The sequence below is a fragment of the Pithys albifrons genome, chromosome 1 (genome assembly GCF_047495875.1).
Source record: "Pithys albifrons albifrons isolate INPA30051 chromosome 1, PitAlb_v1, whole genome shotgun sequence".
NCBI classification, from domain to species: domain Eukaryota; kingdom Metazoa; phylum Chordata; class Aves; order Passeriformes; family Thamnophilidae; genus Pithys; species Pithys albifrons.
Window position 1 is genome coordinate 123,397,444 of NC_092458.1, and position 15,776 is coordinate 123,413,219.

General features: G+C 45.1%; 1 protein-coding gene across 2 annotated transcripts in view; it reads right to left on the minus strand.

The window, feature by feature from the left end:
• IGSF5 (immunoglobulin superfamily member 5) overlaps positions 1–14,951 on the minus strand; it is a 30,791-nt gene extending 15,840 nt beyond the window's left edge. For both annotated transcript variants that reach the window (XM_071573707.1, XM_071573696.1), the window contains exons 1-4: positions 14,521–14,951; positions 12,179–12,380; positions 5,380–5,700; positions 4,377–4,685 (exon numbers count right to left, since the gene is read on the minus strand). In XM_071573707.1, the coding sequence (XP_071429808.1) occupies positions 4,377–4,685; positions 5,380–5,700; positions 12,179–12,236 (688 nt within the window). In that variant the 5' untranslated portion in view covers positions 12,237–12,380; positions 14,521–14,951. The remainder of the gene's footprint in view (positions 1–4,376; positions 4,686–5,379; positions 5,701–12,178; positions 12,381–14,520) is intronic.
• Positions 14,952–15,776: the final 825 nt, after the last annotated feature.

Sequence of the window (15,776 nt, forward strand, 5' to 3'; positions counted from 1 at the left end):
CCTCAGAACATCCCTTTCTGAATATTTACCTTTTCTGTGAGATGCTGTTAACTGCTTGTTGATTATTAACAAGGACTCTGTGTTTTCCAAGTGACAGACTCTGTATTTATGGATGGTGCCCAAGAATATAAAATATTTCCAAATTCAAAATCTTGGATGCAGTTGTAACTTTTCCCACTTTTTTTGAAAGACACAAGATTGTAATCTACCAACCTACCTGTATTTTTGGGCCTCCCAGCGTCCTTTGGAGACATTTATGGTTGGGAAGAGGGGTGAAGATTCAATTTAGATGTTTATACTGCAGATATTAAGTGTCTTTGCCTACCTGCTCTTGTTAATGGAGAGAAAATAGGTATTTTGGCTTGCAATTAATTTGGCTAAATGTGTATGTGTCCCTTTTGAGAAGCTGAACTGCTCTGAGAGTGTCCATTTCTCCTCACACAAACTCCCACACAGTTTGTGTGACTTGTACAGTTGGGGATTTCTAGCCTGGAGAGAGGATTTTTTTGAATGAATTCTGTCTTGGGATTTCTCTCAATGAACTCAACAAGTGTTTGGTTTTGGGACAAGTTCAATAGGGCATCTGTCACCCACTTAAAGAGCAGCAAAGAGCTAAACCTGGAAAGAATAAGCAGCTACTCACCCATTTTCTTTACTAGCATTCTCCCAATTAATTTATTCCTTTGTCTTTGCTGGAATATACAGGGTGAAATGAGGTGATTTAAGGATAACTCAATGCCTTGCTGAAAGTGGTTGCTATGACCAAACAGGGCTCACATGTGCACAGAATTTAAAAAATACCTTGTATTTAGAATCATAAAATCAGAGAGTTGTTTGGGTTGGAAGAGAACTTAAAGCTCAAGTTCCAATCCCCTGCCATGGGCAGGAAAATGTTCCTCTAGACCAGGTTGCTCAGATCCTCATCCATTCTGGCCTTGAACATTCCCATATTTCTCACACAGATGGATACACAAGGAAGATATGTCAGTTCTCATTGTCCCTTCCATCATCCTGCCCTGTGACCAAATATTCCAGGAGCATCTCTCATCCATCTATCCTTTGGAAAGCAGCCCCAAAATAATTTCGACAGTTGTTTAGAAACCAACTTCCAATCCAAGTTACAGGTGTGAGACACATCCAAACTTGGCAGAGCCCATTCTGTTGGGTGGCTTTATGATCGTCTTTTCCTCATTAGAGGTCTCAGTTAATGACTCCATGGCCACTCTTAGCTGGGATCCTCTGGGAAAGGTACTGGAGCAAGGAAGGTGGTTCTGGGAGCTGCACAAAGTCAGCACTGTTCCCTTGATGTGGGAACCAGGTTTACCTTACCCATGGCAGGGTATAAACTAAATCCTTTCTGTCTACATTATTTGCCTGGGTGTGTGTTTGGGGTTTGGAGGTTTCAGGCTGCAAAGATACAGGACCAGAGCCTCCTACACAGCCTGAGCCTCTACTAAGGAGTCTGCATTCTCCAAAGCTCAGATCATTATGATTAAGTAATTTGTTCCAGTATCCTGTAATCCTAATGCTCAATCAGCTTGTTTTGAATTTCTTCTGTTAGAAACAACAAGCACTCAGTAACCCTGAAACTGGTAATAAATCCTGTGGGCTGTCATCAGTTGTGATCACAGTTGATGATAAACTTGTTCATAATATTTTTAACTAGAAGTACCACAACAGATACCTACATTTTGTTATATTTTCTTCCTTCAAGCATGCCAAGATGATTAAAATATGAAAGACAGCTATTTAGCTACAGGAAAAGCTTAGTGTGAAGGGAGGAACCAAGCACACCTGCCCATAGCTTCAGGCTGGTTGCCACACTGAGGTGTTTCACTCCCTGTCAGGTTCAGGTTTTGTGCCCAGAGAAGATCTACAGAGCTGAAGGTAGGACAGGATACAACACAAACACTCCCAGCACTTCAGTATTTTAGTTTCTCCTCAGTTTTGGAGGATTCAGAAAGAAACTGGAGCTGGGACCAGCAGGCAGGGATAAGGAGCTGCCAGCTCAGCACAAAAGCAGAGGTGCAAGAGAGGGGCACTGAGGGGTGAGGGCATTAAACCCCTTATAGCCCATTAGTAAATCCACACCAAGTTACCTGAGGTGTTTAGTGTGGACAAAGCCACTGTCTCATTCCACAGGGCCCATCCTCTGCTGCTATCCAGACCTCTGGCTCTTCCCAAAGCTGTCCAAGCATTTACTTGGACAAAGCATCTGCAGACAACGGGATTTTCCTTGTCCCATGTGACCAAGGAGAAATGAGAGACTGGAAAAACCCTCACATTTCTTCTGGGACACTTTGGAACTTTCTGGATAACTTAAAAATCAAAGAAAGTCCAGGCTCACAGCAGATTCCCTGTCCTCATCTTCTACAAGTCAAAGGCCACATGAATTCCGCAACTGGAGAGCTTGGGACCAGCAAAGGGACAGGATAAGAGGAAGAGAGCCAAGCTAAGGGACTCTGCCATGGGTCCCATTCCCAGTGACAGCTCCATGAATGCATCTCCTGGGATAACTCTGTGGGAGTTCCCAAATTTGGGGCTCAGCCAAACACCATTGTGAGGCATGTCTGGAGGGAGTGACTGACATGAAAATACATCAACTTGTATGGAAAGACTGACCTAGAGGTGCAGGAAGGTGGGACATTCACTGCCCAGGAGGTGGCTGGCTGAGGAGGGCTCAGATTTCTGGTAGTTCTTGTATTACTTGAGAGGAACACAAAGGAATTCAATTCCTCAAGCTTTTAAGTGAAGGGGAAAATTGATATAACAGAAGTTTTGGGGTGGTTTTATTAGATGTTTGAAGCCAGTTGTATTCTTTCCCAACAAGAAGTAGCTCAGGCTGAGCCTGTATATGAAAAATCAGACAAGCTCTGAGATTTTAAGTGTGATATATACATTATATATCTTCCTCTGTCATAAATACCATCCTTTTATTTCACTCTAATCACTTAAAGACTTCACATTCTCCTACCCTCACAAATTTTTAGTGGCTGCTGCTGCACAGTGGTATTTCCAAAGAGAAATGAATGATGGTCCTATACAGTCACTAATAATACACTAATAGTGCTTCGTGACATCTGTTTTTCTCCTCTTCTGATTTACAATGAGTAGCTATGGAAACTGAGGGTGGATCCCTCACTACTTCACAAATCACTAGGCAAAGGAATTTATTCATTTCCTCAGGATAGTTCTATTTTGCTTAGTCAGTAATTAAGATCAATGTGACTACAAAAAAATCGTATTAAGAATGGTAAAATGACCTTTTCCAACTGAATTTCCAAGCAAGTACTTCTGAAAAAGGCTTGTTAATAATGACTCATACTGAAAATGAAAGGCACAGTTGCTCAGTCTCCTCAGTTGTTTATATGTCAAAATGTCTGTACCAACTCCCCCCATGGGTCCTCTATAGGGATGTCTTTGCATGTGCTGTGTTCACCCATTGCAGAAGAAGCAGCAGCTCATCCAGAGAAGCTGTCAGCATGATTATAACATGACAAAAATATTTAGAGTATCAAAGGTCTTCCTAACTGTTCTTGAGAGATTTGCATAACATCCATACTTGGATTAAAGCAACTTGGAATTTCCTTAAATAACAGTTAATATAAAGCAACCCAATGCACCATCAAAAAATTCCACATAGGTTGCTGCAGGACATTTTTTATCTTCCTCTAAGATTTGGAAGAGAAGAGGAAACCAGAGCCAATGTCTCTTTGACCTAAGCAGACTTTGGGATAAGATCCATCAATATTCCCTATCCCCAGAAGTGTCCAAGGCCAGGTTGGATGGGACTTTGAGCAACCTGGTCTAGTGGAAGGTTTCCCTGCCATGGGTTGGAATGAGATGATCTCTGGTCACTGCTTATATGGATTCCATCTGCACCCAAAATGCAACTATAGAATTTATTCTGGGTTGTGTGCAGAAACTGGGAGGGTTTTTTCCAAATCAGTGGTCAAACTGGTGTTGAATATTATGGAGAACAATTTCATGTTGGGCTTGGCTTTGAGTAAAGGATGTCTAAGAAAATATATCAGGCATGGTCTAATCAAGGGTATTTAAGATCTAAATTCAGTAGGTGGTTTCTTGGGCAAGGAGCAAAGGCTGTTTTTCCTATCAGTGAATCCAGTTTAGCGCTTTGTTTGTCCTGCTCAGTCCTACATTGGACTTTGTGGTTCATTAGACTTGTTCCAGTGCATTCAACCCTACCTATATATCAGATTTTGACTACTGGGTCTTAATTCTATCACCTTTTCAAGTCTCATGGTATTTCATTTGCAAATAAAAGAACTTCTGAAAACAAAACAAAGCAGAACAAAACACAGGGCTCTGAGCACAGGCAGTACAGCACAGGCAAAGTACAACAAACATTCACTTACCTGCAGTGGAGTTGTCAAAAATAAGAGTTACAGTTGCATTCTGAGGTTCAGGGAGTGCTTCTATGTCAGCTAAACAAGTCAAAACCTCAGTGGCTGTTGGAGTCACAGTCAGGATGCTCAGGACATTGTGGAGGCCATTAGATCCTTGACTTTGCTGGTTAACATACCTTGACTTATCAATGAAAGAGTCATTTGTCATCCAGGAAATGTCTGGAGCTGGAGCCCATCCTAAGGCTTCACAAACAATTTCAACTGTTTTGTTCTCATGTACTGTTAAGGTGCTATTTTTGATGAATAAAGATCCATTAACTGTAGGAGGGAAAAGATGTTTTGTTCCTTCAGAATATTTTGCTGCTTTGCTTTGCTGCTGGTAACTTTAAATCTTATCTTGCTACCCAGAAATAGCTATGCCTTGAGATATGAAGTGGAAAACAATCATTATTAACAGAGATATCCCATATGCATGACAGAAACATGCAGATATTGCAACTGCATGGGCACATTGTCCAGCACATCTAAAGAACAAGCCTCAGCTTTCAGTACCTTTCCAATAAAAAGCAGGAAATTGTACTTTTTAGCCATCCTGACATGCTTCCAACTGAAAGACAATATAACAAAATAACAGTGTTTCTCTCTAGCTTTTAAATATGCCCAGGTCCTATAAGGGAAGGTTTATGGGTAGGTGATGAGAAGTTAGCACTGCACAAAGCAGCTCTTTGACAGATGGGCAGTGCCTGGTGGTTAGGTCCTGCTTCCCTGGCTGCAGGCTGATAGGGAATAAGAGGTGTAACAGGAAAAAACAGGGGCATTACCACCTTTGTAGATGGTACTCTGAATGTGACTCAAACCTGCTTTGACAGTAAAATTAAGACAAGGAGGACAGGAGGCAAAGGATGGGAAATGAGAGCACGTACTCCTTCCCAGGTATAATCTGAGCAATTCCTCAAAGGATTCTTTTAAGTGCAGCATAACAAAATACCTCTCTACTGGTGGCTCTACACACCTTGGACAGAGAGAAAGGCGAAGTTGTTCTCACTGGGCTGCTGGATGCTGCACTCGATTTTCCCAGAGTCACTCAGCTGGGTGTTGTGGATGATGAGCTCCGAGGTAAACTCATCCCCACTGGTGTAATTCTGGGAGGTGAAGCGTTCTGTTGTCTCAACAGATCCCTGAGAACTGAGGACAGTGAGCACAGGATTCCCATTGGACAGCCAGATGAGGATTTTCCATCCTGCTGACACGGTGCAGTTAAACCGGGCCTGGGAGCCAGCAAGGACTGTGGCATTATCTGGGCCTTTTGTAATAGAGTAACAAAAGCCAAGACCTGAAAGGAAACAAAAAAAAACCCCAGCCTGTAAATCCATGTACAACATCCATGTTTTATAGTTTAAAAGATCCTAACCAGTTCAGAGATGGAGATATGCAATCAAATCTTTCAGTTTTGGCTTAGATTAAGTGGGTGTCTTTAAAGATGCATTTAATTTTTTGTGTCTCCTCCCTCTCCAGAATCCCCTTTATTTCTTCAGTAACTCACTGACTACCATTTTGAGGAAAGAAAGAAGTTCCACTTTTAAACAGGAAGATACATGAGTTCTCTAGACCTTAAACAATTAAAGGGTATGTAACTGGTCCCTTTTCCATGTCTTGGATTGCCACTGATTTTTTTGAGTCCCACATATATCATTCTATGCTCTTTCCTCTCTTTCTCATGCGTGTATCACATACTCACCTTCTCAGGCTTTCTGATAACCAGTGTTTCTGTAACTCATCACTTTTAATTCCTTAAAAGCTAATATGACTTTTGGCTACTATTTTTCAGAACAGAAAGCTCCTTTCTAACACAGGCATCTTGTTTTCCTTTCCTCCTCAGTGGGCCCAGGGCCTCCCACTGCCCTCAGAGGAATGAAGGTGCAGGTGCTGCCCAGGCAGACAGAGGATTCCCCGTGTGTGGAAAGGGAGAAGAACCTGCTCCTGCTGAGCAGAAAGTGAGGGAAGGATGAGGGATGAAGGCAGACACCCCCTTTCTCAAAGCAGCAGCTCTGACTTCAGTCCCTGGAATTCCTGGGGGCAATTTCAGGTGGGAAACTCTTAAAGCATTGATCTGCACACCTCCCATCACATACAGCTCTTCCTCCTCCCAACAGCTGCCATTGGATCTTCACCTGCCTCCACGCTCAAGTCTGCTCCTTTCTGGCCTAGTGCTCACCTGCACCTCACTGTGATGGAGATGCCCTTTGATGGGGGCACTGGAAGGGGTGGCAAGAGACCTCAGGGGGTCTGTAGCCCACCCTCTGCTCCAAGCAGAGATAACTGCACTGTTACACCAATTGCACCTCATCCAGTCAAGTTTTGAGTCTTTCCAAGGATGGACATTCACAAGCTCCTTGCAGACCTGTGGTCCTCCCAAGGAACTCTACCTTTTCATCACTTCCTGGGAAACATTCCCGCTGAGGACACCCCAGGACTGCCAGTGGCACCCTAATGTTTCCATCTGTACTCTGCATAACAACAGCAATTAGATACTGCAGTCCATAGCAGTCTAATTAGAACCTCGTGCCTGCACATTTGGCCTGAGAATAACTGCTCAATTATTTTCCAGGAGAAAGGAAGGCTGAAATGGTCATCACTCCCTTGCTAAGAATATTCAGGCCAATGAAGTAATTTTTAAAGGTTTCGCTCACCCCGAGTTTTGTACACTTTGGGTAGTTTATTCATTAATGGACTAGCTATAAACTATTGGACAAAAACCATTTTTCATTCAGTGAATAGGTGACATGAGCAGGGGAGAACCTGCTGCATTGTTTCACACAGCAGAAGTGTTTGATGGTTGTGTAAGTGGAACCAGAGCCCAATCTCAGTTATGACATTGCAACCAGCACCTTGGGCATGGGATCTGTAATCTCATTGCTCCATTGTCAAGACAATTTCATAATTCCCAGCCCATACTTAACCCAGGCAGGATCTATCTAACCAGTGTCTATCTAACCAGTGTATATCTAATGAGGTTTGTGCCCAGAATTGTTCTTTATTATAAGCAGCTCCTCTCTTTCCTTCCACCCATGGCAGGTATTTACAGACCTCTCTGTTTTGCAGGATTATACAAACCCAGCTCTCCCTGGTATGATTGACTCTGAGTTCTCTCATATTTACAAAAACCTTTACAATAATTTTCCACCTTCCTGGGTTGTGTTACCTCTGCCATGCACCTCAATCTCCAAAGGATATCTGTGTGTGAGGGACAAAACATTAAATGAAAAGCAAACTTTACCTATGCTGATAGTTAATAAAGCCAGATAAGATACAGTAAAACAGATTTCTGCCCAACTTATATGGTTCATTTTTTTATTCAAAGCTTTCTTCAAACCCGTAAAGCTGAACTGAAATGTCTTAAAACATGAGGCAGTTTGGAGGTGAACTCAGGAATCAAATCTATCTGCACATGTGAAAACCTTGCTTTGAAAACTGTCAACCCAACAAAATTATTAAAAGCTATTTCCTCTCTTTTCTATTTGTCACTTTCTGAATTTTAGGAATTGGCCCCATGTCTGTGGATGGCACCATTTACAGAGCTCTGGGTTTTCTAATGAACAGGCACTGATGAAGTTCATTCCAGTGAGACCATTTGCCATGTAATATGTCCCTTTTCCCTGATATTCAGCATCCAGTTGTCATGATTTATATTCATAATTTATATTCCCAGGGGTGAGACACTCTCCTAAACTGAAACATGCCTTTGAATTAACTATTTGTCCTTGACTTACACTCTAGCCAGCCTTCACAATACTCCTCCCTGTACCTCTACAGTGTCTGTAACATGTTCATGTGCTGATTTTGTTAATTTTTTGCATATTGAAGTGTTCCAGGTTGGTTGAAGTGGACATAAACAGTTATCATGAATAGACACAGCCATGAACAAACCCCCTTGGAGGTAACACCACAATGCATTTGGTTGTTCCTGAAGCAGGAGCTGCAGCTCTTTCCCACTCTGCTCCTCTTCATGCAAACTGATCTCTGTGCATTTGGAATTAATTTCCATGCCTATGCCTATGCAAACACTTTACTTTTTAGTGATTTGCTATGGGCCTGAAAAAAGGATGTGACTTTCAGGACAATGTTTGCCGTTAATTAAACATTTCCCATGAGATCATGTCTGTGAGTTCCATTATAGCCTTGAAATTTATCCCTAAATAATTAGTGATCATTGGCTTTAAAAATACATGGTTAATACTGCTTTTGTTTTCTTCAGACATTTAGGACAGTGTAGGCAGGTATATAGGAGTTATGCCTTCATTTATCTACTGTAATTACTTTTTATCAGTCCATAGCTGTGGTAGGAACTACATCTTCTCCCACCAGCCACATCTGCTGGAACAGTAGATGAGCTTTCCCTGATTGCTGTCCACTAGGGAACAGGTCCATGAGCCCTGCATGGGGATCCTCTGGAAAGCACAAGGACTGAGGAGTGAGACATAGCTCAGCCTTGCCTCCATTTAGATCTCAGACAAGCCCCAGCACAGCCAATAAAGGGGTTTCATGAGCCTTCTCCACCTGCTCCCTAAACATTTGCTCTGATTCTACCTTTGCCTCTTTATCTTCTTGCTTTTATTGTTTATCTTGCAATAGCACTTGGAGCCCTGAACCAACAGTGTGTTCCATCGTCCAACCCCCACACAAACACTGATAAAGTCCCTTGTGTGAGGTCAAAGAGGACATTTATGACATAAAAGGGATCTCAACCCAGTTCCTCAAGCCAGTACTGTGACTCTTTTTGCTGGGCTTTGCTTCTTGCACCAAGGAGAACATTTCAGTGCTGGTTTCATTTGCATCCAGCTTTAAAAATACCTTGCAGATGGTTGCTTTTAAACAAATTAAGGCCTCAGGCTAGATTTTCATTGCACTTTACAGCAATTACATGTTCAGCTCTTCACAGCTGTTTCAACATCTGCTTCCCCACACACCAGTAAGACATCCCACCCAGGCAAACACCATCTCTGCAGCAGGGGAATGTTAGGCTGTCTTCATGATTATCCCTTGACTTTTGAAGAGCAAAGCTGAGTGAGGACACCTTCTTTGAGGCACATCTCTAAACTGTTTATAGAGCAGTTGCCAGTGGTGAGAATCTGCTTAGATTAAGCACTTACATTGTCCCAGTTGCTCAGTCCTTCCCAACAGCACCCAGAGTAAACATCAGCCCCTTTATGAGCTGTTTCTTCCCTCATCTGTCACACAAATTCACTGTCACATCACTGCAGGTTTGAAGAAATGAAAATGCATCTTGTTCCCTGGATGAGGCTGCACTGAGGGAACCTCATTTGCCAAAGAACAGCCCCTGCCCTTCTCCAACAATGGCTTTTCTTCCACGCTTGAACTGCTTCTAAAGGACTCCTTTTTCATGCTGAAGTTCTCAACAACAAGGGCATTGAGACGTGGCTACCTTCTCCTGTCTTCCTCTGCTCTGCTCACTCTGTCTTCCCTCTTTTATAAGTGACCTATTTGGATGCAGTGCAGTGAAGGACAGGATGGGCTTATCCCTTTGCCATAATGATTCCTTTTTTTTTCAGCCTTATTATCGTATTTCAAAATAATCTCCCCCTCTACACCCATATTGCCCTTCCACAAACACAGCCTTTTATCCTTCAGTTTTTGTGTCCAGTCTCTCTCTCCCTCCCTTTCCTCTTTGCTGTTTCTGTTTGAATTTCTACATCTTTTCCTTCCAGTCACTTTTACATTCATTTTTCTTTTCACTTTTTCTTTAGTCTCCTGCTCACCCCCACTTTGCCTTCTGTCTCCTCTGCCTCATCACTGGCCCACCACTCCAGCCACTGCTCTGCAATAATCTGTTCAACAAAATAACTAAATAAACAAACAGCTCAAGTTTATTCCAAAACCCAACAGCCCTGCAGCTGAGCTTTTTGAAAACCAAAGTAGGTTAGAGCTTGTCAAAGCCTGCAGAGAAGGACCAGCTTGTTCACTTATGTTAACAAGATTTTTAAATGCTTACAGGATGTTTCTGTCAAGTAATACCAGACTGCTGATACTCAGCAACACATATTTCCACCCACCTGCACACAAACCTCTCCACAGCCCCCAGGAGTGTCTTCCCCTCTCTTTTTTTACTCACTGTTTGACAGCTGTCCCAGTTACAACTTCCCAGTGTCCAAAAATAAGAGATCTAGGGACTTCCTGAGCCAATAATGGCACCTGCACCTATGGCTCTACACCCCATCATATTTGTTTCTAGCTCTTTTCAGCCTACTTATAATTTGCTATCCCACATAACCAGCAACCACAAGCTTTACTATTTAATTACATACTGTGAGGAAAAATATATTCTTTGGTTCACCTTAAATCTTCTTTCTGATACTTCCACTGGCTGCCAGCAATTCTTTTTCTTATGAAAAATTGTAAATACCCATTTCACCATTCACTTCCATATAATTAATTATTTTAATACGTTTTTACTATTTACTCCTTTTCAAAAACAGAAAAATATCCCAGTCTAATGAAAGCCTCCCCATCCTTTTCTCTCTGCCCAAAGAAGTTGTGGATGTCCCTTTCCCTGGAATTGTTCAAGGTCAGACTGGATGGAGCCCTGAGCAACCTGGTCTAGTACAAAGTGCCCCTGCCCATGGCAGGGGAGTTGAAAAGGACATTAAAGGTCCCTTCCAACCCAAACCATCCTATCATTCTATGCATTTGACACCTCTGTCTCACTTTATACCTTCTCAGATCTAACATGTCCTTTTAGAAATGGAAGGGCTAACAAAATATCCAGTATTCAAGTTATAAACTTTCTGTGGATTTATATAGTGCCAGATTTCTTTTTATGTACCTTTCTGGAGACACTAAGCAGTGATTTTTTTGTCTTTTACAGCAATTTGCTCTCTTTTCAAGATATCTACTCTTTTCCCCCACTAGACATCTCAGTTCAGTGATGCTTTGCATTGAATGCTTTCTGTGCCTTTACTACTTACTTGGCATCATGACACTTTCTGGCAAATCTTCCTAGTCTCTTTTTGGATTTGGCTGCTCTGAGGAATTCTGCACCACCTGCAGAGTCTGCCACCTCACAGTTCACTCCTCTTCACCAGGTTGTTTGAGAGCTTGTTGAATACCACACATCCCTGTGCAATTCCACTGGGAATAGCACTCTGTTTGGACAACTCAGTGTTTACTCCTGCATTATGTTTACTTTCACCAATTATTAAGTCAAGGCAATACCTTGCCCCTCATCCCACTGCAAGTGCCTTCCCCTCAGAGCCTGTTAAAACCTCAGCTACACTATAATTAAAAAAAAATAATCAGACTTGCCTCTATGACCCAACTAGCCACTTTGTATTTCCTTCTCCTTTAAAGCTTTGCACCAAGACACTTTTAATCTGAACTCACTTTGAAACTCAAGTATGTGAAACCTGAATTGGTGGTAAACCAGCAACAGGATCATTTGCACATATTTCTGGAAGCAAAACCAGCTGCTGATACTGAGTTTTCAACAGATGCATCCTCAAAAGCAGCAAAAAACAGGAGAAGGAAATACAAGAAGAGAGAGAAACTGGAAGTGAAAGAGGGGAGCCTCCCCACCCCACACACAGCTCAGTCCTGCACATTTAAACCCACCCTAAGCCATCAGGTCATTCCAGCTTGAAATGCAGACTTAAGCAATTCCCACAGTTAAAACAATCCCATTCTGGGACTGACTGTCCACTCTGATCTCTCCAGGAACAGCCATTTACAAGGCTTTAAATTTAGTTCTCATACTCAGTCCATGGTGGCTCATTTCATGGGTTACGAACGTGTCCTACCTGGGAGCGAGGCAGTTAAGATGAGAGGAAGCAAAATGGATTTCTGGAGCCTCTCCATTGGAGCATTCTCTCCTGGTCCCTAAGGCAGAAAGCCACCAGCAGTCAGTGCATCCTTGAGGAGAAGCTGAAGGACGGGACTTATCAAGGAACTCAGGAATGAGCTGCTGCTTTGCGTCCTGTGACAAATGTGACTTTGTGTGACCTGTATTACCAACAAGGAGAAAAGATTAAATGAGGGGAGGTTTGGAAGGAGACCAGAATCTTTTCTCAGATAACTGTTTCAAAAGACATAGAGGAACTTTCTTCAGCAGAGAAACCTCCTCCCATAGGCCTCACACCTCTTGTGCCCTTAGTCCCTCCTGGCTATTACAACACTGCTGCTTCAGGACCGACTGGGTCAGGAGAGCTCCAGCTTCATCATTAATGTTAATCATGAGCAACTGAGAAAAATAAGTCTCTGAGCTGCCCATCAGGAAACTGGTGGCTCCTGTGCCAGGTATCCTTCGCGAAAGGAAGTGGGAAAACATCCAAATTTGCTTGTACACCCTAAAAGGTTGTTTTTATTTATTTCTGTGTGCTTTACTCCAAAACTGCAATCCCTGTCCAGGGAAAGCTTGGTGTCATCATTGCTATGGCAGTCCTGTCACATGGGGGCCACCCCAGCCAGAAGGAACAGCTCCTGCCACTCTGGCCTCTCCATCTCACCTGCCTTAAGCCAAGGGTGAGAAACATGAAATCTCCTCCCAGCTACCCAGACTGAGCACTCAGGAAAGCTGATAGTGCAAAGAATGTCCCTGCAGTTATGTCTCTGATCCTGAGAGTGCCTCTTATATCCCAAAATCAACCCACACCAGCTCTCCACTGTGGTCAGAGATAATACACAGAGCCTGAGTGTGAGGCACCACCTTTCTCCTGCATTTTCTCCTTTTCTGTGTTTGTGATTCACTTGTGAGATATTGTTCTCCTCCCTCTCAAAATGTGTGGCAGTTTGACTGCCCTGCTTGGTTTACAAACTTCCCCCCTGGGAAACTGGAGCTTGACTTTATCAAAGCAGTCACGGGACAGAGGATGCAGTTTTGTGGCCAGACCACATTCCTTGTCATTTCTTGTCTCTGATTTTGGGGCTGTCCTCTGTGACAGCACATTGTGTGATGCGTAAAATTAGTGTTGCCAGAGAGACACCCCGAGTTTCCTGGGCAGCTGCAGCATCAGGCAATGCCAGAGCTCCACTCCCTGCTTGGTGCTTTAAGCAAGGGATCTCTCCAGCTTTCTTACAGCAGTCCTGACCTGGCCAGCCCAGCTGGCATCCTGCTCCACTTCTTCCCGTTTTGCAGGCCTTCTGTTTCCTTTGAGAACTCAAGGGACAGCCCTGTCAACTAATCAACATTTTAAGCCAGACCTGTGGGTTTATTTCTTCACCTGCTTGTTCAGAGGGTTTGAAAAGTTATTTTTCTCACTTTTCACACCTTTGGTGTGTGTGGGAGTCCCCAGCAGGCAGCTGGGGAGGGAGGGTCACTGTGCACAGCCTGGAGGGATTTCTCCTGGTTCTGGCACTGGGATGGCCCTTGGCACGAACACAGAGCAGTCAGTAGGAACAGGAGTTAGTATTATCTGTCACATGGAGTGAATCAGCCCAAGTAAAGCAGCAGGAAATGAAAACAAAAGGCAGGGGTGGGTTCTTTTTTCAGGAAGCTGTGCTACTAAGCAGGATTTACAGGACTGGAGAGAACCCCCCTGGCCAGGGCAGTTTTCATACTCCCACTTACAAATGCAGCTGCACCAGTGCAATCTGAGCTCGGCGAAGTTTTGTGGCAAAAAAATAAACCAGAGGGAATCTGATGCCAAATCAGTAAACAGCGTGGAGTGAAGTAGAGGAAGACGGGAAAGGGAGGGATCTATAACGTTTTGTTTGACTTTGTTTCAAAATGGCCTTTCAAAGGGCCAGGAAATATCACCCGATCCCCAGCTGAAACAGAATATTTTGGCTGACGATGAATTAAATGCCTGGGGTTTGTCCTGTGCTGCTTTTCTCCTCCTCTGCAGGTGCAGGGGGTGACTCACATCGCTCCCTCCGTCATCCACAGCACAGCCGAGGGGATAGTGACAATAATATTGCCCGAGAGGAATGGCAGCTGGATCCAGCCTGGCACAGAGCGGGGCTCGGATGCTTTGGGACACTCCCGTGGAATGCCAGGAAGCAGAGTAGGAGGTGGGAGTCACAAAACGCCCCTGCTCACCCCACTGCCACCACCCCAGGGCAGGGAGCAGGGAAAAGGGTTAAATTATCGTTCAGCCTCCGGCTCCTTCTGCTGGGAAGCGAGTAAAATTCCTGGAGGGGTTACCTGGATCACATCCCTGCGCGCCGAGACGTTTTCCCAGCGCTTTCCCTTTGACGACCGGTCCGGCTCACGCTCCCAAACCAGGGGCTGCAGGAGGAGGACGAGGAGGCTGAAGGTGTTCAAAGCGAGGATTCCTGAGCCAGCCCTCACCTGTTGTCCCCAGGAAACCTCCTCAGGTGTCGAGGTGGCTGTCCCTTGGATGTCGAGTTGGCTGTCCCTTGGGTATCAGGGTGGCTGTCCCTCAGGTGTCGGGATGGCTGTCCCTCAGGTGTCAGGGTGGCTGTCCTTCAAGCGTGGGGGTGGCTGTCCCTCAGGTGTGGGGATGGCTGTCCCCCAGGGAGGGAGCCCTTCCTCCGGAGCCCGCACTGTCCCCGCACTGTCCCCGCACTGTCCCCGCACTGTCCCCGCACTGTCCCCGCACTGTCCCCGCACTGTCCCCGCACTGTCCCCGCGGTACGTGAGAGTGGCCTCTCCCCTTCCCTCCGCCCAAACACGCCTGTCGGTTGCCCTGTTAATGTTCAACCGGTCCCACAGGAGGAAGTGAGGCATGGCCAGTGACACACTCAGGGAACGAACTTGACGCCAGCCGAGCGGAGGGGCCGGGTGGGTGCCAGCGCCTGATCCCCGGCGGAGCGCGGCTGGACATGGGAGGGGGATGCTCTTCCAGGTGAGTGTGGCGGTGCCTGACACCGGTTTGGCCCCGTTATAATGACACGAGTGAGAGCGAAGGTCCTGGCACGGATTTGCCTCCGTTATAATGACTGACACAGGTGAGTGTGATGGTGCCCGGTGCCAAGGCTGGAGCACTTCCCACTGTTCCAGAGCTGCAGGCAACGTGGCAATGTGACAGCTGTGCCCTCACCAGGGACCTTTGTCACCCACAGCTGGCGGGCTGAGGTCCATCGGCAGCCCCCGGCAGGGTGAGAGGCTGAGCCAGGGCCGGGGAACACCCAGGGGGATGTAGCTGAAGGAGGTGGGGAACGGGAAGGGCTGGAGATGAGGCTCTGTGAAACTTGGCATGTCAAACTTTCACACTTAAAACTTCACAGGGCGCCAAGAGGCCCAACCAGAGGACAGGGACAGGGACAGGGACAGGGACAGGGACAAGGGCAGAGCAGGCTGTGGCAGAATCCCAGGATCACTGAGGCTGGAAAAGCCTCCCAGCCCATGGAGCCCACCCTGTGCCCAATGCCCACCTTGTCCCCCAACCCAGGGCACTGAGAGCCACAGCCAGTCATTCCTTGGACACTTCCAGGAAT